The sequence below is a fragment of the Cyprinus carpio genome, unplaced genomic scaffold (assembly GCF_018340385.1).
Source record: "Cyprinus carpio isolate SPL01 unplaced genomic scaffold, ASM1834038v1 S000000001, whole genome shotgun sequence".
Classification (NCBI taxonomy): Eukaryota; Metazoa; Chordata; class Actinopteri; order Cypriniformes; family Cyprinidae; genus Cyprinus; species Cyprinus carpio.
In genome coordinates this window covers 1,024,009-1,051,822 of record NW_024872754.1, presented here as the reverse complement: position 1 = coordinate 1,051,822, position 27,814 = coordinate 1,024,009, and the positions used below count along the sequence as shown (strand labels likewise).

The 27,814-nt window shown below is 37.2% G+C and overlaps 1 protein-coding gene across 1 annotated transcript; it reads right to left on the bottom strand.

Moving 5' to 3' along the window:
* Window positions 1-26,971, bottom strand: LOC122142555 (stonustoxin subunit alpha-like). Its single transcript, XM_042753775.1, has 3 exons — window positions 26,254-26,971; window positions 25,285-25,334; window positions 1-1,445 (listed from the first exon to the last, which is right to left on the bottom strand). Exons 1-3 carry the CDS (start codon window positions 26,442-26,444, stop codon window positions 754-756), a joined length of 933 nt encoding a protein of 310 aa, XP_042609709.1. The 5' UTR covers window positions 26,445-26,971; the 3' UTR covers window positions 1-753.
* Window positions 26,972-27,814: the final 843 nt, after the last annotated feature.

The window sequence follows — 27,814 nt, the reverse complement described above, 5'->3', positions numbered from 1 at the left end:
TTTATTAACATAATTGTGTGTTTATTATTTGGATATTTCATGGGTACAGAGGTTTTTCTGTGTTGTTGTGGGCAGATATCAACACGGAAGTGTTTATTATTTTGTACTCCCGACCTAAATTACTAAATAACCATCACTACAACAAAGTTTTATCAAACAGTGGTCAAATATCAAAGCTAGAGTCTTTAAACTTTCAACTGATGCACAGTTTCTCCAGATCAAGTAAGAGAGTGATGTTTAACATGCTGTGAAAGTGAAACAATAATAATCTGGGGCCATCACTAATTTTTGACCACAAAGGAGTTAAAAGGCTCAAGAGCACAACTGAAGCAAACACAGAGCACAAATATGGTGGCAAAGTTTTTTTTTTTTTTTTTTTTTTTTTTTTTCTCTTCCAGTTGATTTCATCCAAGGCTGTGCTTGAAGTCAGTTGTAGTTCTTTTGTTTCTATTGTCTTCGGTGATGTTGATTGTTAACAGCAGCTGTTCATCACTAATGCTCAATCATCATTTAATTAGTCACTTAATTATCTCATTAACTTTTAACTCTTTGAGGACTTGGGATTTGACTCAAGACTAGTTTGTGTCTTGGAAAGGAATGACTTGGTTCCTCCTCTGGTGAAATCAGCTGCTGAGTTCATGGATGGAGCAAAAATATGGCTTTTACTCTTTGGCCCCTGGTTTACCCACCTCTGATGAAGAGACTCTAGATAGAACATTTCACTGTTACTGATTCATCATGCAGCTCAAAGCATTATGGGTAGAATCTCTCGTCAGTCTCACACAGTTTCGCTGATGATCTAGAACCAACACTAAACCCAGGATAGAGCGGCTGAGTGAATGTGGTCTGGACTGTGTGGATGAGGCTCATTGAGTCAGAGACGCTGTAGAAGGACAGAGTTCCTGCACTGTGATCCACATACACTCCTATTCTCCTAATATCCTCATCATCAAACACTTCTATTCTACTGAAACCATCATCATCATCATCATAATCATCATCACCATCATATAATCCTATACTTCTGATATAATGAGCATCCTCCTCCTTCACTCCCATTCTGCGGAAATCATCATCATCATACACTCTTGTGGGCTTTACAGGGAGATCAGTCAGTATGTTATTGTGTTTGAATGAGTAACTGTAAGGAGAGCAGCACAAACTCCAGGACTGATCATTAGATCCAAACACACACTCATTACCCTCTCCCTTCCTGCTGATGCTCTTATATGACACTGATATATCCACATCTCCACTCCACTGCAGCTCCCAGTAACAGCGTCCACACACACTCTCTTCACACAACACCTGTGGCACACCATCAAATCTGTCTGGATGATCAGGATACTGGTGATCTGTGTCAGTGTGAGTAATCACTCTGTCGCCGTTAGACAGACGGAGGAGTATATTCAGTGTGTTCAGATCCAGAGTGAGCTGATGGGTATCTGATGGAGAGAAAACACATCACAATCAGGAATTATGAATGAATCATTAAATCAAACACATGATCTTTAATAACAACTATAAAATCACTAATATACTATCATCCAGTCCTGCACTAAAATTAAACCTATTTCACAGAACACATTCTCATACGTATGCATATATTCTTATATCTCTTATATGCATGTGTTAACAGTCTTATATGGGAATAATAATAATAATAATAATAATAATAATCTTTATTTTTCTATAGCTCCTTTAAATGTTACTACCCGAAGCGCTTTACATAACAAATAAAACATAAAAAAACACCATATAAAAATGTATGAAAATAAGCAAAACATATTTAAACCACATTAGCAATAAAAACAATATAAAATTAATAATAATAAATTTTAATAAAAGCTACCCTAAAGAAATAAGTTTTAAGGCAAGATTTAAAAATGTTAAAAGAAATTTGCCTGCCTTATTTCAGTAGGAAGAGAAATAAATACATATTTATCTACATAAAAAAAAAAATTACACCACACCCAACCGATCAGGTAGGCAGATAGATGGAACAATTAACAACTAAGTATCAGAAGAATGAAGGTTCCGCCTTGGGGTATATGGAGTTAAAAGCTCTGACAGATATTGCGGTGTCAAACCATGCAGAGCCTTGTAAGTGAGCATCAGAATTTTTAAATCAACCCTAAACCTAACAGGAAGCCAATGCAAAGACTCCAAGATAGGAGTGACATGATCCCTTATCCTTGTTTTAGTAAGGATTCTGCCAGTAGTGTTTTTGCACAAAATGTAATGTTTAGGATAGCTGTTGAAACCCCGGCCAACAGAGCATTGCAATAGGTCAATTCGAGAAAGACACAAAGGTGTTTATCAACTTCTCAGCAACAGAGAAAGACTAGTGATGGCCAGATGAAGCATCATGAGGCTTTTCAGCTTTTCAGAGAAGCACCCGGCTGCAACCTGCAGATCGAGGCGGGGCTGCATCTGGGGCGGGGCTTCACGTGTCACCCCGCCCCATACCTACTCTGATTGGTTCGATCATCTTCCATAGACATACATGACAGGAAATGTGTGCGTAGTTGGTGTAGGACGGAGTATGTTGTTAAAAAAGCTAAAAACGCTGGGCAGTTTTACAGAGCCTTCATTATAATGCACAGAAGAAAAAATAAAAAAACTGTAAAAAAAATCCACAACTCGACATGTCCCTGAAATGATTGTTTTGCTAAATTAAGCTGATCTTTAAGCTAACAGACGAACCACCCACTACATTAAATAATTGAATTGGGTTTATTATCCACAGTGGGAGGATCAGGTCTTCAGATAGAAGAATGAATTATGAATTAAATATTTTTTGTAAATTTGATTGTATCATATCATCACAGTATGAGAAAGGAAATGAAAAGGATGTATCAGTATTGTTTTAATTTATATAGAATGACAAGACAATTATTGTTACATATAATTATCTGTCATGCAGATGATAAATGACACCGCAGTAGGCTAATGTATCTGCGGTGTGCCATTTAACTTTTTATGAAACTTTAATTTTCTTTACTACATCACAAAGCATAGACTTTTCCTCACCTTTATTTCAGGAAAATATTCTGCTACTTTATTTCTACCGGCCAGTGATGATTCTGAAAGGACATACCTGTAATCTGTTGCTATAGTAAACGAACGCAATTTCATGCGCATCGTGCTCTTATTTTAGTGCAGTTGTCCTCACAGCCACTGCGGTCAAATATTGAGATAAAATTTATAAAGTATCATCTTTGTATATTTAATTAATTGTATTAAATTGGTATCTTCTCCTCCGATACCCATTTTGTGACCATTATTGAGTAGATTCTTTTGAATTAACTGGAATGATTCGGAATATTCTATGCTTAACGTGGCTTAATGCATTACATTTTTTTTTAAAGACCAAAAATCATTAAACACATTATTAATAAAGTATTCTATTCACAGACAAGCAGATGAGTCCAAAATAAGAACGCAATGCATTTAATTAGGTGTTAAGTGTTTTCCTCCCATAGAAAAACGTTAGACTAAAAAGAAAAACGCTTATGTGGAATAATGCATTAAAACGTCTTTTAAAAAAGAACAAACTCAGTAAACATTTTTAATAAAGCATTTCTACTTACAGACAAGCAGGTTATGGAGGGAAAATGCTTAACGTGTAATTAAACACATTGTGTTCATATTCTGGTCTCATATCTGTTTGTCTGTGAATAAAATGCTTTATTAATAATTTTGTTTACTGAGTTTGGGTCTTTTCAAAACACCGTTTTAATGCATTAATCCACATACTTTCAAGTTAAGCTTTTTAGAATGACCCAATGATTCATTTATGTATTCGACTGGTCCAGAAGATTAAACTTGCAGCAGCTAACATCTCGTGATTCAGTAAATCAGACATAGTTAGTCAAGTTAACAATAACACAACTGTGCATTATAATGAAGGCTTTGTAAAACTACACAGCATTTTTTTTATCTTTTTAAACAACATACTCCGTCCTACACCAACTACACACACATTTCCTATCATGTATGTCTATGAAAGACAATCGAACTAATCAGAGTAGATATGGGGCAGGGCGACACATGCCACCCCACCCCCCAGATGCAGCCCCACCTTGATCTGCGAGAAGGGTTTATAACTGCAGCCTGGAGATCTCCAAATGGGGGGCGGGAACTCCAAAACGGGGTGGAGGGAGGAGCTCCAAAATAGGGCGTGGCTTCCTCCCATTGACAGACGGGCACATGACACGCAAGCGCAATTTTTCCCCCCAAGCAACTTAAGTGCAAACGCCGCCCCATAACTGATTCTAAAGATTTTATTGGTTGTGTTAATTAAAGTGTTGTTTCCTACACTATGCGATATGAGATCATTTTATAACTCCCCAACTGGACCTCGCCCAATGGCACCTTTTTAGTTACACCCAGCGTCACTACCCCTTTCTACCCTGCAAAATTTCGAGCCCCAGGATGCCCCCGTTGCTGAGAAAAAAGCGTTAGAGCTGCGCTGGGACGGCTTCGCGGGAGGACCTCGTGGGTGATCACGTTTATATCATTAAGCAGAGGTTCAAACTCCAGTCCGAACATCACTGGCCACAAGCTTTGGGGTTGCTCTCACAGAGAATATTTATTTATATAGCTATATTTTATTTTTGATAAATAAAATGAACTAGAAACAATGTTAAATTTATAAAATTTTATTTTGAAATGTAAGTCAATAACAATTGGCTTGAGCCAGAGCCATGGTGAAAGTCTTTGCGCCAGGAGGACCCCACTCCATTTTGGAGGGTTCTGCCCAATTTTGGAGTTCATGCCCCATTTTGGCGATCTCCGGCCCTGCAGTTATATCTACTTGTGATCTGCAGGCTGCAGCCAGGTGTTGGACTTGGCTTTTCAGCCAAGTGGTTCACAAAAGGGTGAATTTCTGGAGGATTAATTAGCTCACAATACCACCTGCCTGGACAAAGAGTGTAAAACAATCAGATATATTACAGACAGAGGTGTAAAGTGCAGGGGTCAGAAAGTAAAAGTGCTGCCATATGTTTATACCACCGATGAACTCAGCAGCTGATTTCACCAGAGGGAGGAACCAAGTCATTCCTTTCAAGTCACAAACAAGTCTCGAGTCAAATCAATCCAAGTCCTCCAAAGAGTTAAAGTTAAGGGGAGATAATTAAGTGACTAATTAAATGATGATTGTGCATTAGTGATTGACTACACCTGCTTTTACTGACCAATTACAGAGGACAGATGTTGATGGTTTATTGGGTTAAAATGATGCACCATCACGGAGATCAGTGTTTGTTGTTAGTTGGCTCTTCACCCCTGGACTTTTTGTGTTAGATTTCTCTCTGTAGCTACTACGTGTGATGTTGTGAAAGCGAGAGATCAGTGATCATATAGTCACAATGAGCTGGTTTGATTATATCCAAAATACTTTTTGTTTATTTCTGTATGTTTATGTTTTACACAATCAATCTGTGTATCTACAGCATGCAAACAAAGTACTACTCTAATATTTACAGCAGATTAAGTTTTAAATCTATGTAACGCATATAGAAACTTTAACTTAACAAAACCGTTTTTTTTTTCTTAATATTGAAGCATTATGGTGGCATTTCCTTAATGAGGTTTTTCTTTTCTTTAATAATCATATGTCGTTAATAAACCAAAAAGATTTAAATCAAGAACATACATTTATAAAAATCAAAATTCAAACTCAAAACTCAAAACTTGAAAACAACACGGCTGACAGGAAACCAACTCAGGATGTTGATGTCACATGATTAGCTCATGATTCGTTTTTCTGATAAGCGGGGGTTCGGGGGTATTTGGAACAGACGTCCTCTGTTGTGGAATCACGTTATCACTTCTCTTAATGCTGACAACGGGTGCAGACAATCTGAGTTCCCTTTTAGCTAATCATTAATGGTGTAGCCGATTGAAGATGGGAATCAAAATATAGGCTCTTTTTAATTCCTTTGGCAGAAGTAGCCGATTGTGCAGTTTATTTGTGTGATTGTTCACTCAGGTCCTACAACAAACAGGATGCACTTTCTGTCTTGAGCAGGAGTGCTCCACAAAAATGAGCTGAAACTCATTAGAAATATATCTATTGAAAGTTTTAAATTACTACTTTAAAACAAAAAACAAAATCATTCAAAAAGTGAGGGGAAAACCCTGAAATCATAAAAAAAAAAAAAAAAAAACTCTTTAATTATGTAATCTGTAAAGATGCATTTCTCTCTAAAGGCCGGGGGTCCAATTAGGCCTGATGGCGAGTCAGGATAGTCAACTTCATTGCGAAACTGATTCATAATACACTAATGTAGTGGGTGTAGCGGACCTGGCATGCCACTGCGGGCAAAAAGTTAGGGTTGTTCATTTCACGGTTAAATTTACTGACCGACAACCGACACTTAGACATTTAAAATAGGATCTTAAATTAAATTTTAAAACTTCGTGCATGGCACAAATAGCCAGCACAAACCATCAGAACTACGGGAATAAGGATTCACATCAGTCACCTCATGCACTGTAGCTTCTTGTGTAGGAAGAAATAACTGAATAAACACACGAACTATATAAAAGGAATAAAATAAAAAAACAGTCCTAAAAATAAATCATTCACATAAAAAAAAACACATATTAACAAAACACCAAATTTAAAACACTGCACAAGTCTACAACGAGTTTCCGTTTTCACTGTTTCTGTGGATTACGCACCACAAGTTCAAGGAAAACCAGAGAATGCTGAAAGCACACCCTATGCGCCTGTTTCCTCAAATTATACAAAAGGCGCAATGTTTTGTTTTTATTGTGAAAAAAAATAAAATAATAATAATTGTTGTAGGCTAACTCAAACTCATAAAAGTGCGTATAGCACGATTTTTTGTTTCTTTTTGACGTAATATTTGTACACAGAAATTGACTTTGGCATGGCAGAAAATCACGCTACTGCTAAGAGCTTTCATGAGATCGGGTACTACCGGAGATTATGGAGAGAGAGAGGAGAGCAGTTGGAACGTTAAATGATGATGGCTTGGCTGGTTCAGCGACAGAAATACGGGACACACTTATACCGTAGAACATATACCGGTGTAGTGTCGGGACCAATCAGACAAACCATTTTTCATGGGAGTTAACAAATCAAAAAATTTATGTCATTAGATTAAACTAATGATCACAGACCCAGTCTAACCACTACTAGGTGCCAGGATGTCTGGGAAAATGAATCCCAGAACCCCTGGTTCCATGTGCAACCACGGGGACACCTCACACAGACCAGCTAATTTTTACGTCCTTGCGTATGTGGGAGAGACATTTCCGCCTACTAAGTTCTCTCTGAACAATACCATGTATATGCTATACAAATGGAATCTTCTCTAATTTAAGTCATCGCAACCCTTGTCTTTGACATGTAACACACATATTACTTCAGGTCATTGATATGGGTGTACTTGTCTTGTATTTGCGCCTTTCACTACGTCTCCTTGTGTATGTATGGTCTTGTTTTATTGCAGCTTAGTCTTTAATACTACTCGTTCATGTAATTTTACCTATATGTAATCTTACCCAGCAAAAAAATCCAGAGTGAAAATTCAACCTCTGCTGGCCCGCCACCTAACTGGTGATGACCACACTCAAGCGTGTGACAAGTGTTAAAATAGGAGTGTTAAATTAACACTGAATCAGAGTTAAAGTTTAATGAGATAATTAAGTGATTAACTGAGTGATGATTGACCATTATTGACGTAGACCTGAATGTTAACGAGCAGAATCAACAAAGACGATAAATCACTATTTGTACTGTTCACCATTCTAGTGGCCAATGTTTGCTTTAAGTTGGGTCTCTTGACCCTTAATATTTTAAAAGTCAGATTTTGTTGGGCTGTTGTAATAGAGTTAAATAACACCGCCGGTGGCGAACAAAAAATATTGTTTCATGAACTACTGAGTTGAACTTCATTGTTGATTATTGCGGCCGAATGATTCTTCAGCATAGGATTACCAGCATTTTAAANCGGGTCCAATTAGGAGATGGCGAGTCAGGATAGTCAACTTCATTGCGAAACTGCTTTTCATAAATACACTATTAGTGGTGTAGCGGATGGCATGCACTGCGGGCAAAATTTAGGGTGGTTCATTTCGGTGAAATTTCTGACCGAAACCGACCTTGCCATTAAAAATGACTTAAATATAATTAAAAGTAGTGCATGCACAAATAGCAGCACAAACATCCGACATACGGAATAGGATTCACACCGTCACACAGGCACTGTTAGCTTCTGTGTAGGGAGAAAAAAATGAATAAAACAGAATATATAAAAGGAACAAAATAAAACAGTCCTAAAAAATAGTATTTCTCATAAAAAAAAAACAATTAACAAAGGCCAATTACAACCGCACAAGGTCTACAACGAAGTTCCGCCTCAGTTTGTGGACCGCACCACAAGTTCTATGAAACCTAGAATGCCGAAAGCACACCCTATTTTGTTTTCTTGATTATACAAAAGCGCAATGTTTTGTTTTTATTGTGAAAAAAAATAAAATAATAATAATTGTTGTAGGCTAACTCAAACTCATAAAAAGTGCTGTAATAGCACGCTATTGGTTTCTTTTCGGACTTATATATTTGTACAATGCCAGAAATTGCCTTTGGCATGCAGCAAATCACGCCTTTCATACAGATTTCATCTGAACTGGTCACTAACGGGAGATATGGAGAGAGAGAGAGCAGTTTTGAACGTGAATCTCTGATGCTGCCTGGCTGCACCAGACGAACAGAAATACGGGACACATATACCTAACAATATAATACCTCTGCAGTGTCTGGACCACCCATACACACCTATTTTTCAATGGATTTTAACAAATCAATGTATTCATTAGATTAACTAATGATCACAGACCCCCTCTAAACATACTAGGGTGCCAGGATGTCTGGGAATGACTCAGGAACCCCTTGGTTACCATGGAAACCACGACAAACTTCAGCCAGACCAGATAATTTTTACGTCCGTAGAGTGTGGAAGAATCTTCATCTAAGAAGTCTCTCTACCGAACATAACTGCTATAAAAATGGACTCTTCTCTAATTAAGTCATAGACAAACCTTTCTTGAATGAACACCACATACTTCAGGTCATATGTATATGGTGTTACTGTTCTTGTATATTGTCTTTTTGCTTGTACGTAGTCTTGTTTGTATGCATCTTATGATAATTACTACCGTTCATTGTAATTTACCACTATGTAATCTAACACAGCAAAAAATCCAGATGAAATAACTCTGCTGGGAGTAATGGGAGACCACACTCAACGAGTGTGAAAGTGTTAAAGAGTGAAGGTAAATTAACACTGAATCAGAGTTAAAGTAATGAGATTAATTAAGTGATTAACCAAAAAAAAAAACGAGTGATGATTGCGACCTTATTGACAGACCTGATGTAAACGATCGCAGAAGCAACAAAGAGCGAAAATCACATTTAATGTCACCATTATATGGCCAATGTTGCTGTAGTTTGCTCTTGACCCTTTACTATTTTAACGTCAGATTTGTTTGGATGTGTAATAGAGTTATACAACAGACGGGCGAAACAAAAAATATTGGTTTTCCTGAACACTGAGTTGAACTTTCATTGTTGATTATTGCGGTCCCCGAATGATTCTTCAGCATAGGATACCCGCATTTTAAATTATAATCTGGGAATTTTTAAAAGTTGTTTGTTCATAAAATATTACACAAAGAGTATTCTTTAGACATGCAAACATCAAGAATCAACTTCGTGATACCTCAACGACGGTGACAATCAAAAAAGGCATGTTTGCAGGAGACTTGTGTTGCGTGCATTCTGGGTGCCACTATCAAAATATCCATGCTCCCCTGATGCACTGTGGAATGATACTTAATACCTGGCTTGTCTTAGTAATTCCTTTATCTTACTATTCTATTTTTGTTTTCAATGCTACTTAGCAGTTTGGTTTTCAATGTCAGACCTAATGTTAGGCTTTTAAATAATAAGTTCGGTGATTAGGTCAACTAATTATGTAAAAAATAACTAATATCACATAATCAGGTTTTATTTTGCAGTCTCTCTATTACAACTGAGTTATAACACCAAAACCAAATCTATTTTAAAAAGTAAGGGTCAAGCGAGAGCTCAACTAAGCACACACTGACCACTATAATGGGACATAAAAAATTGTGTTTTTGTCTTTGTTGATTCTGCTTGTTAACATCAGGTCTCGTCAATAATGGTCAATCAGCACTCATTAATCACTTAATATTCATTAACTTGCACTCTGGCTTCAGTGTTAATTTAACACTCTATTTTAACACTTTCACACTCTTGAGTGTGGTCTCAACATGTAACTCCCAGCAGAGTGATTTCATCTTTTTTGCTGTGTACAGTTAGTAGTCTATGAATTAGTTCTTAGGGATGATCTAAAACGACTGTGGATGTGTTACTGGGCTTGTGTGACGGTGGGCCGTGACAATCAGCGTGTTGTCTTCTACTCACCGGCGGTAGTGCATGTGAAGTCACGCCACTCTACGCACACTGTTTGGTATACAAGTGTAATAAGACGTAATAGTTGCAAATTCGTTTTATTAGACTTTAAGGCTATGGTAATTTCAAATACCCAAAGCATACACAGCGTTTACTTAAATTGGCAGGTTTGAGCGCAAAGGCGAAATACAGTTTATGCATTCAGCAAATTGATTTGTGTTGGGCGACAAAACTCTTGGTGGGAAAGGCAAATACTACAACGTTCCGTACGCCAATCTGTTGCCATCTCCATTCAGTGTCACCCATCCCACGTTTGTAACACAAATGTCTTTGAACACCGGCTAGTGGTTCCCATGCATCGCAAACGCCTTGTCTGGTCAGGTTTGATGAGGCTTTTCAGTAGTTTTCTCCAAACTGGCCAAATACAGAACGAGACTGGTATAAATGAAAGATGTTAACAATAAACAATAAACAACGATTTTCCTATTTCAAAGATTTGAGTGCGTGCAGACAAGGAGTTAATGTCTCCGCGGGATTTTATACTTTTCGCTCTGTCTCGCTCTCCGCGAGCCCTGCTGACTAACTGCGCGCAGCACCTTCCCAAACGGACGATGCTTTTTTTCAGTGAACCGTATCTACAAACCGAATGAGACACCGCAATCGCAACAGGTTTGTCTTGTGTCTACCACAGGTCATTTGAAACTCTGTGGTCAGTACCTCATAAATAGGACGAGGCAGTTTACTGTCAGGGATTTGTCATGTCGTGTAGTGCTGCATCCAAGTGTAGCATCACTATGATTATAATGAATTCTATTTCTAAATCCGCTCGTGTGTCCTGCAGAAGGGTGTATTTAACTTTCTTATTTAGCGCCTACTCTTTGTTTAACGGTATTATTTCTTTATTTAGTTTAGTGTTTTGCAGGCTGTGTATTCACTGACGAAAGGGCTGAAATAAATACGCACGTTTGTTAATAGATGATTGAACCTCATTAATTATTAGTTATGTTAAAATATGATATATATATATATATATATATACACACACATTAATATATATATACACACACCACCACACACACACACACTTTTTTTATACATAACTTATATATATATAATTAATATAATTATATATGCATCAACACCGCGCTACCGGAGGTAGTTGGTCAATTACCACCGTAGGTGGTAAAAAATCTGCCACCGTCACAGCCCCTAGAGTGTATGTTATAGTTGGTACATAAGCCAATATATTAGTATTTTAAAGAATCTGAAGATTCTGCTCTTGAACCTCCCACTCGAGTTTAGGGCTGTGCGATGAATCCAAATCGTAATCAAATCACGATTGACCGTGCGCGAGATTTTCTAAATCGCTTTTATAGCACGATTTGTCCGCGGTCCCGACCTCCCGCAGTATGCTATCCGAGATCCAATCAGAATGCAGTTGCCACACTAAGTGGAGCGCGGGAGAAACAGAACCGACTGGGCATTGACGCCTAACTACCAGGTTCTCACACTGTCTTGTGATGTGTATTTTTTCAGAGCCCATGTTAATGCATCAAACGTTCACACTGCATCACGGTAAAATAACTGTGAAAGATCGTGAACAGAAAAGGTTAGAAATAGAAAGGGGCGAAAAGATATATGAATATCTAGCGCATGAGCATAGAGAGAGTTGTGAGTGAGAGGAGACATGTTTTAATTGCGCGCACTCTCTCGAGAGCAGTGTGGTATCTGAGCACGCGTGCCTGGTTTTGTGACAAAGCACACAGCAAAATCCCCAGTGTTAATTTAACACTCCGAGTGTGGGACTCATATAAACAACAAAGGTAGTGTTAAAAGTAACACTGAAGCAGTGTTAAAGTTAATGAGATAATTAGGTGGTTAATTTGAGTGATGATTTGACCATTAGTGAAGACACCTGATGTTAACAAGCAGAAATCACTAAACGAGGGAAGGGTGGAAAATCACAAATTGTGTGTGTCACCATTATAGTGGTCAGTGTTTGCTTTAGTTGGGATCTTGACCCTTGACTTTTTAACATTAAATTTTGTTTGGCTGAGTATAATACGAGTTTATAACAGACAGATAAGCCGAGAGTAAAAGTCATCAGATTGTGATGATTATGTTTTAATGTAATAATTATGTGACCTGAATCATTGAACTCATTCAGAGTCTTTTCTCTGAGTTACAGTTCCTTGATTGAATATAACAACTTTTGATGCCACAGTGAAAAAGTCTGTATTTGCTATACATTTTGTAAGGGTCCCTTGCAAAACTGGTTCTGATTTCTTTGTCAAGATTTATTATTTTAGGCACACACAGACACTCAAGAATCAGTGTATGAAATCTCAACAACGGCGACAAACAGCATATTCAGATAAACAGATCAACTCTGAACATCACAAAAACTAAATACTAAAAACTCACATAAAAACGTCCAAAAGATTAGTTTTTATTGGCTATTAACATTTGCTTTTTGGGTTGATGGTCACCCATTGTGTGATGCTCACGCTGATTCTTGATGTCTGTGTGTCTAAATAAAGACTTATTTATTTATTTATTATGTAGCTGTAACTTATAAAAACACCTGTCTGATTAGGCCAAAATACAAGGTCTTGTATTTTTCATTTAACTTATGTAATAAATTATAAAGACAATCCAACTCAAGTATTCAGACCCAAGACACAACCAACAACACATGACCACATTTCCTCTGGTTTGTTTGTCTATTATAACTCAGTTACCACAGCCACACAAAACCTAAAGTTAACCACTCAAGGGTCAAGATCCCAACTAAAGCTAACACTGACCACTATAATGGTGACACACAAATTGTGATTTTATTCTTTGGCTATTCTGCTTGTTAAAATCAGGTGTCTTCAATAATAGTCAATCATCACTCAATCAAACACCAACTAATTATCTCATTAACTTCAAACACTGCTTCAGTGTTACTTTTAACACTACTTCGGTGTTTATATGAGTCCACACTCAGAGTGTTAAATTAACACTGGGGATTTTGCTGTGCAGAGGAAATCTGCATGCGAACAGAGAGATTTGCGCTCGCGCTTTATTTTAATGTGTTTTTGCGTAACAATAACGCGCTCTCGCTGCTGCTTCTGAACCGCATACACATACTGTATACGCACTGCAAACGGAGTACGTGTGAACCTGTATAATGTATAACTATTTCAATCTCTATTTCAACACCTGAGGCACCACTACAATGAGCTCTATGACCAAAAAAAAAAAAAAAAAAAACTCTGGACACGGGTTTTATTTTATTATTATTATTATTATTTTTATCTATTATTATTATTATTTTTTTATTTTTATATTTTTGCCATATGTCTAGACATTTTGTTTGACATCTTTACTTAGTGATTATTTTGACTTATGTCTGTTCTAGAGGCATGTTACAACTTTTTGATAAAGCTCTCATTGGTTTTCTTTTGGAAATATGTTTCAAAATTTATACTGAATGCATTTATGACTGTAAAGCATGTCTGTGTGTGTCAAAATCGTGATTAAAATCTAAATCGCAAAATTGATCAAAAAATCGTGATAGGTTTTTTTTGTCCATATCGCACAGCCCTACTCGAGTTCCATTTTGCAAATTGTCATGCTTTCACACAAAGGGTTGTAAAACTCTTCATTAGTTCCAACCTCCCACTTGGAATTTCAGCCTTTCTCATTGGACAAGCCCATCCTGAGAGGCGTAAACCTTCTCAAGACCTTAAAGGCCTTACATCAGTGACCCGCCTTCAGTCTGCATTTCTGTTAGATTCAGGAATTTCAGGAGAAGATGCTAAACTAAAAGCAACTGGTCTTTCTCATCAACTCACTTCAGCAGGGAATAACCCCATCCCCAAAGTGCATCAGAACACTTTTACAAATAAGACTATAACTAAAAAAATATAATAAAATTTTTATTAATAAGATTTTTATTAATCAAGTATAATCAAAGGTGAATTTAGCCATATAGTGTTCCTGTGGCTCAAGTGGTAGAGCATTGCGTTGTGGGTTCGATTCCCAGGGAACACATGTTAGGTAAAAAAATCTTAGCCTGAATGCACTGTAAGTTGCTTTGGATAAAAGCGTCTGCTAAATGCATAAATGTAATTTAATTTTAATATAAATATACAGTTATTATTCCATTATAATCATATAGCCTGTGTGTAAAAAGAATGTGACTGCCTTGCTGAAATATACAGACCCTCAGATGAGAAACATCTGGAAAAACATACAAATGGGCCTTTTCTTTTACCCATAACAAGTCTAGGGGGCCACTTCTCTCTAGGGAGGAATCGAAATGTAAGCATAAGGAAAACTATATGAAATATTTGGAACTCCCTGTATAAACAAGAAAAAACTGTATATAAGGATATACCACCTAACATTTGAGAGATATTCCTTGCAAGGAACTTTGGCTTTATTTCTCCTTGAAATAAAATCTTTTCTTCTGGAAACAAAACCCCAGACTGAGTGTGATTCTTCAGATCAGCGGCAGATGACTTAATATTTGGTACCCCAGATGGGACTGGAAAAGAGCAGCAGAGTGGACGGCCACTTTTGAGCTGACCGATGAGCAACACAAACAACGGTGGCCACCATAAAATAAGGTATGCATTTTTGCTTATACACAGCAAAAAATCCAGAGTGAAATTAACTCTGCTGGGAGTACATGTGAGACCACACTCAAGAGTGTGGGAAAGTGTGTTAAAATATGAGTGTTAAATTAAACACTGAATCAGAGTTAAAGTTAATGAGATAATTAAGTGATTAATTGAGTGATGATTGACCATTATTGACGAGACCTGATGTTAATGAGCAGAATCAACAAAGACGAAAATCACTATTTTAATGTCACCATTATAGTGGCCAGTGTTTGCTTTAGTTGGGCTCTTGACCCTTAATATTTTAAAGTCAGATTTTGCTTGGTTGTTGTAATGGAGTTATAAAACAGACGGGCAAACAAAAAATATTGGTTTTCCTGAATCACTGAGTTAAACTTTCATTGTTGATTATTGCGGCCCCCCCGAATTATTCTTCAGCATAGGATTACCAGCATTTTAAATACAATCTGTGGAATTTCTTAAAAGTTGTTTGTTCAAAAATCTTTCAAAAGAGTCTTTCATTTAGACATGCAAACCATCAAGAATCAACCTGTGAACCTCAACGACGGTGACAATCAAAAAAAGCATGTTGCAGGAGACTTGTGTTTGCAGTGCATTCTGGGTGCCACCTATCAAAATTCATCCATGGCTCCCATGATGCACTGTGGCATGAATAAATTATTACCTGAATTGTCTTTAAATATGTTCGGTGATTCAGGTCAAATAATTATTATGTAAAAAACATAACTAATATCACATAATCATGTTTTTATTTTTGCTGGTCTCTCTATTACAACTGAGTTATAACAACCAAACCAAATCTAATTTTAAAAACGTAAGGGTCAAGAGCACAACGGAAGTCGTGGCCTAATGGTTAGAGAGTCGGACTCCCAATCGAAGGGTTGTGAGTTCGAGTCTCGGGCCGGGCAGGAAATTGTGGGGTGGGGGGAGTGAATGTACAGCGCCTCTCTCCACCCTCAATACCATGACTTAGGTGCCCTTGAGCAAGGCACTGAACCCCCAACTGCTCCCGGGCGCCGCAGCATATGGCTGCCCCACTGCTCCGGGTGTGTGTTCACAGTGTGTGTGTGTGTTCACTGCTCTGTGTGTGTGCACTTCGGATGGGTTAAATGCAGAGCACAAATTCTGAGTATGGGTCACCATACTTGGCTGAATGGTCACTTTTTCACTTTCACTTTCACTTTCACAACTAAAGCAAACACTGAAACACTATAATGGTTGACATAAAAAATTGTGATTTTTGTCTTTGTTGATTCTGCTTGTTAACATCAGGTCGCGTCAATAATGGTCAATCAATCACCAATTAATCACTTAATTATTCTCATTAACTTTACTCCCTTCAGTCTTAATCTAACACTCCTATTTTAACACTTTCACACTCTTGAGTGTGGTCTCACATGTACTCCCAGCAGAGTTAATTTCACTCAGGATTTTTTTTGCTGTGTATAATTACATTGTGTTGTTTAAACAGTCGGTTCTGAGTGATAAGGACACTTAAAATCTGCTCTTCCAAATTTAGAAATAAATAATTAAATATATAATTAAAAAGGTGGTTTTTATTCCAGAAGAAATAACTGCATGCACATATTTTGTTTAATTGGAAGGCCTTGATAGGTGACCTTAATTGAAACTGGATGGTGTAGGCAGAAATACATTGCATGCAATGGTCTGTGTTTATTGTAGACTGAGCCTAAAAGGACAGCAATAAACGTGAAGCAGGTGTAGAATAGAAATCGTGCAGAAAATCCCATGGATTCCGCTTTAAGAAAGAAATAGGTGTAAGAGAACTCAAAGGTCTGAAAGGGCGGGCAAGAATCCTGCTTTGCACTGATTTTTTACTGAGTTGAGGGAAATTTTCAGTGAAAGAGCGAGAGCACCGCAGGTCACTCAAGGAAGAGTGTAATGTTTTGCTGTGTGTGTGAAACTGTGTCCGTATGAATGTCTGTGTGAGTGATGATGAATGTTTGAATAAATAAATACATTCCGTATTGGGTGGGTAAAAGCTGCGCACCATAAAACGACCTTCAATTAAAGGGGTCATGAAATGAGAAACCAAATTTGCCTTGATCTTTTGGAATATAAGAGGTCTTTGTACCATTAAAACGTCCTGCAAGTTTCATAGCTTAAAGGGGTCATGAAATGAGAAACCAAATTTGCCTTGATCTTTTGGAATATAAGAGGTCTTTGTAACATTAAAACGTCCTGAAGTTTCATAGCTTAAGACGTCCTCCCCCATTAGAAACGAGCCATTTATTTAATCAAGCTTTAAAATACAGCTCGTTCTGGATCCATGGTAAGAAGTGACGTCACGGTGTGAAGTGACGTTCCAACCATTTGCATATGACCGCCTCCAGCACAAGACAACTACGCTCATTTCGTATCGTTGTCCTCACGCCGACTCATAAGTGTGTCTCAGGTCAGTCGACGGACAGTGAGTGGGGTTCTGTGTACAGGAAAATTACAATGCCACGCAGATGTGCTCAAACATATAAGGTTTTATAATTGCAAGAGCCATCGCTGCGAATGCATCACCCGCTACTAAACAGTTACACTCAATCCGCAAATGTTCTGGCTGGGGGTGTTAATAATTGATCTAATAATTGATCCATAGGCACTGTCATTAGCCAATCATAACAGGGGGCGTTAACACTGAACTCTTAAAGGGGAAACAACCCAAAAACAGACTGTTGGAATCAAAGGATGAGAAACAGGGTGGGAAAATGTCATAATTCACTACATTTTAAAAGTTTTTTAAAAAAAAAAACTGTAGTAATACTATAATTGCACCTAGGGGACCATAATAATAAAATTAAAAAAAAACATGTCATGACCCATTTAAGTGTGACCTGGCAGAATTGGATGCAGCTAGTGCCACACCCGAGAGGGATGAATGGATGATGAGCCTTGAAATAAAAGGATAATTAATGACTGATAAGCCCTTAAATAAAGGGAAAACAGGATGAAATAATAAACACCCTGTCTGGATAAAGCATGTAGAAAGAGTGAATGTGTTTAGGAAAATATTATCAATAAAATTTGAATCAAGATCTTTTATAGGCTTTTGCATTTTGGATGTCTGTGTGAAAGAGAAAGAGAAAATTCTCTGAGACCAGTCAGGTAGAAGTGAGAGCATATATAGAATTTTTTATATACTGAGTGATAGTAAAATAGAGTTGAGACTATCAATTCATACAAAAAGTGTAAATGCATCAGACAATAAAAAACTAAATTCAAAGAGTCATGTCACGAAATAAAGAATAGAATTAGGGGAAATTGGTTAAAGTAGTTAAATTAAGTGGAAGAAAAAGAAAAATAGTAACTAATTTTACTTATTTAAAAGGACAGCAGTTTGCAAGTGTTTTACCTCGTTTTCTCAGACTACAGCGTGGTTGTCGTTGCTAGGAAATTGTTTCATTTACTGTGTTTTTTACCGTGGTAAATACGTGCTGAACTGGCGTTTGCCTATCGCAGGACTCCCCAGTTTCGCTCTGCTAAATAGTGAGGCGTGACCAGCTGACTTCAATAACATGTACTCAGGCAAATATAAAAGTGGTAGCTTCACTGCGGCAGTGGTCGCGGCAGCCCTCGTGTGAGTGTGAAGACCGACGAGTGTAAAGACCATCGACTCTACCTGCGCGATTCCACCGAGCAAGGACACCAACAAGGCACCTGAGTATTGCTTTTCTCCCCTTTTTTCTTTTGTATAGATTGTTCTCAAATACTTATTTAGGTCACTTGTACTCACTATGTTTCAGATCTCTACTATTACTACGAACACTCGGAGAGCATGCACTGTACGTCGAAAGCAGGCCTATCCCAAAAATACGGCCTGTCCCTCTGATCTCTACTACTTTACTCTCTGTTCCAGTTGGTCTCTGGAACTGCCAGTCTGCTGTTAACAAAGCAGATTTAATTTGTTCTGTTGCTACTCATTCCACACAGCAAAATCCCCAGTGTTAATTTAACACTCTGAGTGTGGACTCATATAAACTCTGAAGTAGTGTTAAAAGTAACACTGAAGCAGTGTTAAAGTTAATGAGATAATTAGGTGTTTGATTGAGTGATGATTGACGATTATTGAAGACACCTGATTTTAACAAGCAGAATCACCAAAGAAGAAAATCACAATTTGTGTGTCACCATTATAGCGGTCAGTATTTGCTTTAGTTGTGATCTTGACCCTTAAGTGTTTAACTTTAGATTTATAACAGACAGACAAACAAGCTAGAGGAAATGTGATCATGTGGTATTGATTATGTTTTGGCTTAATCGTCATGTAGTGACCTGAATACCTGAGTTGGGTTTTCTTTATTGATTACATCAACTAGGTGAAAAAAAAGTGCAAGATCAGACAGATGTTTTTAAAAGTTACTTCTACATAAATAAAGAGTTCTTTATTTAGACACACAGACATCAAGAATCAGCGTGAGCATCACAACAATGGTGACCATCAAAAAAGCATGTTATAAGCAATAAAAACTCATCATTTTTGCCGTTTTTATGTGAGTTTTTAGTATTTAGTTTTGTGATGTTCAGAGTTGATCTGTTTATCTGAATATGCTGTTTGTCACCGTTGTTGAGATTCATACACTGATTCTTGATGTCTGTGTGTGCCTAAAATAGTGAATCTTGAAAAAGAAATCAGAACAGTTTGCAAGGGACCCTTACAAAATGTATAGCAGATACAGACTTTTTCTCGTTTAGTGATTCTGCTTGTTAAAGGGATAGTTCACCCAAAAATCAAAATTATGTCATTAATGACTCACCCTCATGTCGTTCCAAACCCGTAAGACCTCCGTTCATCTTCGGAACACAGTATAAGATATTTTAGATTTAGTCCGAGAGCTTTCTGTCCCTCCATTGAGAATGTATGTACGGTATACTGTCCACGTCCAGAAAGGTAATAAAAACATCTTCAAAGTAGTCCATGTGACATCAGAGGGTCCGTTAGAATTTTTTGAAGCATCGAAAATACATTTTGGTCGAAAAATATCAAAAACTACGACTTTATTCAGCATTGACTTCTCTCCCGGGTCTGTTATCAGCGCGTTCACAGCACATCCGGTTCGCGAACGAATCACTCGATGTAACCGGATCTTCTTGAACCAGTTCACCAAATCGAACTGAATCGTTTGAAACGGTTCGCGTCAACAATAAGCATTAATCCACAAATGACTTTTTTAACATGGCTGACACTCCCTCTGAGTTCAAATAAACCAATATCCCGGAGTAATTCATTTACTCAAACAGTACACTGACTGAACTGCTGACCGAGCCAGATAACGAACGAAACATTGACTCGTTCTCGAGTCAAGAACCGTTTCTGTCGGACGCGTTCGATTCGAGAACCGAGGAGCTGATGAAACTGCGCATGCGTGAAGCAGACTGACACACAGCGCGTCTGAACCGAACTGGTTCTTTTGGTGATTGATTCTGAACTGATTCTGTGCTAATGTTATGAGCGCAGGTAAACCGAAGGCTTGAATCAAGGGCAATCATCGCCAATGATGTCATTACGTCGAGCGCAAAAGAACTGGTGAACCGTTTTCGGCAACCGGTTTATTGAATCAAACTGTCCGAAAGAACCGGTCCGCGGAGAAGAACAGAACTTCCCATCACTACCGGTGATCCGAAAACCGATGCAACCGGTTGCTTGACTTGAGAACGAGTCAATGTTTCGTTCGTTATCTGGCTCGGTTCAGTCAGTGTACTGTTTGAGTAAACGAATTACTCCGGGATATTGATTTATTTGAACTCAGAGGGAGTGTCAGCCATGTTAAAAAAGTTAACAGCTTAAGTCATTTGTGGATTAATGCTTATTGTTGACGCGAACCGTTTCAAACGATTCAGTTCGATTTGGTGAACTGGTTCAAGAAGATCCGGTTACATCGAGTGATTCGTTCACGAACCGGATAGGGGGGAATGTGCTGTGAACGCGCTGATAACAGACCCGGGAGAGAAGTCAATGCTGAACAAAGTCGTAGTTTTTGATATTTTTCGACCAAAATGTATTTTCGATGCTTCAAAAAATTCTAACGGACCCTCTGATGTCACATGGACTACTTTGAAGATGTTTTTATTATCTTTCTGGACGTGGACAGTATACCGTACATACATTCTCAATGGAGGGACAGAAAAGCTCTCGGACTAAATCTAAAATATCTTATACTGTGTTCCGAAGATGAACGGAGGTCTCACGGGTTTGGAACGACATGAGGGTGAGTCATTAATGACATAATTTTCATTTTTGGGTGAACTATCCCTTTAACATCAGGTGTCTTCAATAATGGTCAATCATCACTCAATTAATCACCTAATTATCTCATTAACTTTAACACTGCTTCAGTGTTACTTTTAACACTACTTCGGTGTTTATATGAGTCCACACTCAGAGTGTTAAATTAACACTGGGGATTTTGTTGTGTACCAACTCCATATGACTACCAAAAATGTGCCAAATTTGGGATAAACTTTTGTCATTTAACATATTTTACCAGAACATATTGTATTGCTGAATGTTTAGGATTTTTGGGAAATCCTAAATTAACATATTCTTTTTTTAGACCACTCTGGGGATCTTGGTGTCAGTATTCAGATGTCAGCCAAAATATAAAAATTGAAAAATGGAAAGTAGAGATTCCAAAATGGTATAGCATAGATTATAAACAAGAATATGAGTGTTTCCATAAACCAAGAGGAACACAAGATGTGGACGAATTTAAAGGAAAATGTGCTATTATTTGGTATATAGATAAGAAAAATTCTTGGAAATCAGAAATTCCTTCTAGAGCTCCAGAACTTTTAGCACTCGGAACAACTAAAGGAAGTAAAATAGCACCTGAAGAATGTGAAAATCAAACTATTGCATTACCTTCAATAGAAATTTATGAAGACCAATCATTAATAATAGCAGATTTCTTTTGGATCTGTGGAGGTGAAATATTATTGGCAGACAAGGGTGGAGTTTGTGTTATGTTTGGAGATCAATGTTGTAGTTTCATACCAAATAATACTGCCCCTGGGGGAGCTTTTAGTGAAGTTATGACTAAAATAAATAAAATAAAAAAAAAAGAATAAGTTACAGCAAATGACAGAAGAGACAAACGAATTTGGGATTGAATTGATTTGAAATTTGGAGCATGGGGAGCATGGTTTGCTAAACTGGGAATGTTTTTAGGAGTTGCAATATTAGTAGGAGGATTATTATTTTGCTGTGTATTACCTATATTAAGAACATTAATCGTCAAAGCTACTGCCAAGCAAATGGAAGTGATAAAAGTCCCAAATAATCAACAAATGGTCACAGAAAGGAGCCTGGAGGAATGTTATGAAGGATGGCTAAACAAACTAAACTTAACTGAGCAAACTTTTGATGATAGTTCTAGTGACTCTAACGAAGATGATGAAGAGGTCTAAAGATGAACCATACACTGGGTGTAAGTGCTAGCCTAACTTCTGCCCAAGGGTGGCCCTCTATGATGCGTAAGGTATCTGGGCTGAAGGTCAACTATTATAATCTTGTGATATTCAATGTGTTATGTTTTGTATGTATTTTTATGCCTTTTATAGACAACCACAGGCAAGTGCTGAACCAATTGCATGCTCATGCTTATAACATTGTTTTTGATTAAAGAAGGGTTTAGGGAGGCTGGATCTTTTACTCCCTCCTAGTCAAGTACGGAAGGAGATGTTTGGTCCTGTTGCTCCCCCAGAGTGAAATTACATAATCTAGTCACTGGTAATGATACAGTGTGACTAATTTAGTCGCTAGGTAGTGTTAACTAATAAGACTGAATTATGGAGTAGCACTCTAGATAAAAATAAGCAAATGTGAGACTTACTAAGTCTCAAAGGGGGGAATGTAGAATATTTTTATTAAGATTTGTATTAATCAAGTATAATAAATGGTAAATCTAGCCATATATATATATATATATATATATATATATATATATATATATATATATATCTATATATATATATATATATATATATACACAGTTATTATTCCATTATAATCATATAGCCTGTGTGTAAAAAGAATGTGACCGCCTTGCTGAAATATACAGACCCTCAGATGAGAAACATCTGGGAAAACATACAAATGGGCCTTTTTCTTTACCATAACAAGTCTAGGAAGGAATCGAAATGTAAGTATAAGGAAAACTATATGAAATATTTGGAACGCCCTGTATAAACAAGAAAAACTGTATATAAGGATATACCACCTAACATTTGGTGGATATTCCTTGCAAGGAATTCTCGCCTTTATTCTCCTTGAAATAAAATCTTTTCTTCTGGAAACAAAACCCCAGACTGAGTGTGATTCTTCAGATCAGCGGCAGACGACACTACAGTATCAAACTTAGTCTTATTAATTGATACATTAAGTATCATATGCACCTTTTACAAAGGTGTGTTTGTACTAAGAAATTGATGTTTCCTTCAGGCCGTAGATATGCTGAATATCAAATTGTATGATAGCTTTATGTTTTTATTTCTCTTCCCTTCACTGCTTAAGCTTTAACCCTTTTTCCTATGCCCACTGTATGGGTGTGTGTGTATGTTAGACTAGTTTAAGTGTTTATGTAGTTAATAAAGTCTTATTTGTACCACACTTGAGGTTGTTCATTGTTTGTTCATAATTGAAGTCCCTAATCATGCAGAATTTTTGCTACATGCTCTGAGTAGTATTGTACAGTAAAAAAGTTATTTTCCTTAATCAGGAAATTAACGTTTTTAGAATTGACAGAAAGTTGACACTGAGAGATCAAGTAAATACTTACAGTGGATCTAAATATAATTAATCATAACTAGTTATGATTGATTATTCATATTTCCCCTTTGAGCTGATTCGCTACACCTGAAATGTTTGTGGGGCAAATCTCAGGTCAGTCTGAGCACTCATGGTACGCACAGTGCATACAGCCGTGCACCTGCAGGTGCCACTGCCTCACATCAAAATATGGAATGGCTTCAGAACACTTGGACTTGACTTTATGGTGCTTTATAATGTTTTTGTGCTTTCCTGGGGCTTAACAATAACACAATAGCATATGCACAATATCGGATTTGGATTGGTCTCGTCTGACCGATACCCGATCTGGCAGAAAATGCCAGTATCGAAGCGATACCGATACCGATACTAAGTATCGGATCAATGCATCCCTACTAGCTAGTTCCTTGAACTGAGTTCATAGAACCACACGGTGCGAAAGAGCCTAATGTCAAGGCCAGTCTTAAACTGACATTCATTGCATATAAATGTGAATGGTGTCATGTCTGAGGTTAAGTCTGGCTCTGACATTCTGCTAACGCTACGGGTTCACCATTTCCCGCTCCACTCCTTGTTCACTGACATCAGAAACACTGCTCCGCATCTAAAGTATTTCAGAATGTTTGAAATATCACAGTTCTGTCCATAACATATCTTAAAAGAAAAATAAATAAATAAATAAAATAACAGGAGCGTTTCAAAACGGCTTATTGGAACACTAATGTGCAAACTTTTTTTCCTACCATAATGCCAAGCTAATAACGTGGTTGTCAACATTAAAATATATAATTGCTGTTTCTGCAGTGCAAATGTTTGTAATGAAAATAACAGTACGTTTTCATCAGTTATTTTACCTACGGATCGGTGCATTTCTTACCGATTTCTGCTCATTCGAAATCAGATACAGATGAAGAAGCACTGTATGAATGCATTATTGAGAGAGCAATAACTTTTTATTAAAAAACTTTTTATTTTTTTGCCTAAAAAAATAAAAAAATATCTAGAAGAAAGAAACAAATTCCTTGAGAACTATAACCGCTCATGTCCATTGCTGTCATCATAGCCTTCACATTCTTTTTTATTTGAGTGATCGATCTCTATCAATCTAGCTAAATATATTTAACATGTGAATTCTTGTTAAATATGCAGTTATATTACGGGCCACTGGCATGAATTGTACTCGTGATAGAGCGGGGGTGGAGAGCTCTCGGAGCAAGTGAAAACCGTGAAAAAATCTGCTTCTTGCTCCATTCAAAATCACACCGCTCCATTTACATACTCTGCTTGTGTACTACCTAAACATCATATTGTCAAACAACTGTCAGCCAATTAATGAACCTGCACCTTAAATGTGTGTGCGTGTGTGTGTGTGTGTGTGTGTGTGTGTGCATACATACATTTGTGTAGTCCTTCTGTAATTATGTAATATTCTTCTCCATGATCCACACTATAAAACACACACAAAGTCATATTATTATATTTTCAGTTATGATCTTGGCTTCCAATGATTATGAAAACAATATAATCAAGATAAAACAACATGTTAAAACATGCTTTAAACATACTATCATTATTCAACTAAATCGCACAGCAAATAACAAGACAAATTAAATCACTCAATCTGCTCAGAATTTTCCCACTGGTCTTGTTTGGTTTCACAGAGACTGAACTGGTCTGAAGCACATTAAACCAAATAAAACCAGACCATGAAATGAACAGCTAAGGTGATGATGGGTCAGTAGCAGCTGCCGCTTGCGGTGTCTTTTTTTTTACTCCCTCTCCTGAAACGTCTGTGTTGTGGTTCTGTGTCTTAATAAACTCAGTTCTTGCCAAGAATGATGCTAACCTCGAATCGCTTCATGTCATCTTCCCACTCATTAAACTATGACAGCACCTTTACTGCAAAAAGACGGTCACTGTGACACTCTAAAGTAATGAAACTATGTGCTTGATGTAAATATGAAAAGACGATCGGTTCACGTTTTTTTTTTTGTTTTTTTTTTTGTCTCGAGCAAGAGACTGTATGACATTCACGTTACATGATTTGACAGATTTTTACGTAGAAAGTGCGACAGCACACCATATAAAAAAAAAAGAACATTCATGTTTTCATAAATGCTGGCCAAATTCAAAATTGAAATTAAATGAAAACGAAAATTACAATTAAATAATCTTTTAAAGCATGGGGGGCCTTACGCAGCTTGTGTACTTTGCGTATAGGGAGGATTGGCTCTGGGCAGGGCTCATACTAGTGCTCTTTCAATCTGTTATATTGTTGTGTCCTCTAGAAACCCCTAGACTTCTATCTACATAGAGACACTGAGTAATTCAAATAATAAAACCTAAAAACTTGCTGCTCAACATACTTGAGTTTGTCCAGATTCTTGAGTTTTGTAGAGAGTAGCTTCACTCCTGAATCCCCTGGGTTATTGTAGCTCAGATCCAGCTCTCTCAGGTGTGAGGGGTTTGAACTCAGAGCTGAAGACAAATAACCACAGCCTTCCTCTGTCACCATACAGCCAGACAACCTACAGACACACACAGCAACAGTCCACATCACATTAGTTTGGCAGTCATTTACGCATAAGCTGTTATTTTATGTAGTTTCAACAACAAAAGTATAATAATCAGAAACAGTTATACTCCATTAAGGTACAAATGTACTTAAGAATAAGCACAAATTATTTCTACATTATCAATAGACACCCAGGGTTAAAAGTGCCATTTTTAATGTATCTCGCTGTGTCATTGCATAAAAGATCATTTGTGCTCATTCAGCATTATCATGAAAAAACTAAATTTCTCGAAATCATTGAACATTAAACATCTTGGCCCACGTTCAACAATCTAACATAAAAATGAGTCCTGATTCAAGTGCAAAAATCAACAGGATTCATGTGTGATTCATAAAATATTCATATGCCGCCAATCCCAACGTACAAATAATCGGACCTTGATATATGTGGTGGCTGAAAACAATCGTCACTTTAATATCATGGTCCTAGAAAAATCCCGGCTTAGAAGCCTTGCCCCTATAATTTACATTATGGAGAAGCATAACCCAGCCAAGAAGAGGAAGTATGCTAATCTCATGAAAGAAATTGATTTTACACCTAAAACCTCTGTTAATCCCATAATTGCAAAAAAATACAAATGTACATTTACATACAGTCATGCCCAAAAATAAGGACACCCTTGGTAAATATGAACAAAGAAGGCTGTGAAAAATAATATGCATTGTTAATCCTTTTGATCTTTTATTTAAAAAAAAAATTCACAAAAATCTAAACTTTCATTGGATAATAAGAATTTAAAATGGGGGGAAAATATCATCATGAAATAAATGTTTTCTCTAATACACATTGGCCACAATTAAAGACACCCCTAGAAATTCTTATGAGTAAAATAACTCTGAAGTATATTCCCATTCATATTCACAATTTTGAGTACTCCAGGGTGATTATGAACATGAAATTATACATCCAAGGCTTCCTGTTTCACAGAAATATAAATAGGAGGGAAAACAAAGCCCAAATTCCCTTAATCATCCATCACAATGAGAAAAACCAAAGAATATATTTCTGATGTGCAGCAAAAGATAATTGAGCTTCACAAATTAGTGACGTGGCTTTAAGAAAAGAGCTAGAGCAGTGAAAATTCCCATTTTCACCATCAGGGCAATAATTAAGAATTTCCAATCAACAGAAAATGTTACGAAACTGCCTGGAAGAGGACTTGTGTCTATATCGTCCTAATGCATGGTGAGGAGGTCAGTTTGTGTGGCTAAAGACTCTCCAAGGACCACAGCTGGAGAATTGCAGAAAATAGTTGAGTCTTGGGGTCAGAAAACCTTAAAAAAAATTGTCAAACAGCACTTACATCACCACATTATGTTTGGGAGGGTTTCAAGAAAAATTCTCCTAGCTC

Bases quoted from the DNA above. Each gene is read 5' to 3' on its own strand.
- LOC122142555 (XM_042753775.1), bottom strand. From the start codon at position 26,444: ATGTGGACTGTTGCTGTGTGTGTCTGTAGGTTGTCTGGCTGTATGGTG. The intron at 25,335-26,253 runs GTATGTTGAGCA...TGTGTTTTATAG, and splicing joins AAGAATCTGGACAAACTCAA to TGTGGATCATGGAGAAGAAT. The intron at 1,446-25,284 runs GTATGTATGCAC...TCTCTCCATCAG, and splicing joins TACAGAAGGACTACACAAAT to ATACCCATCAGCTCACTCTG.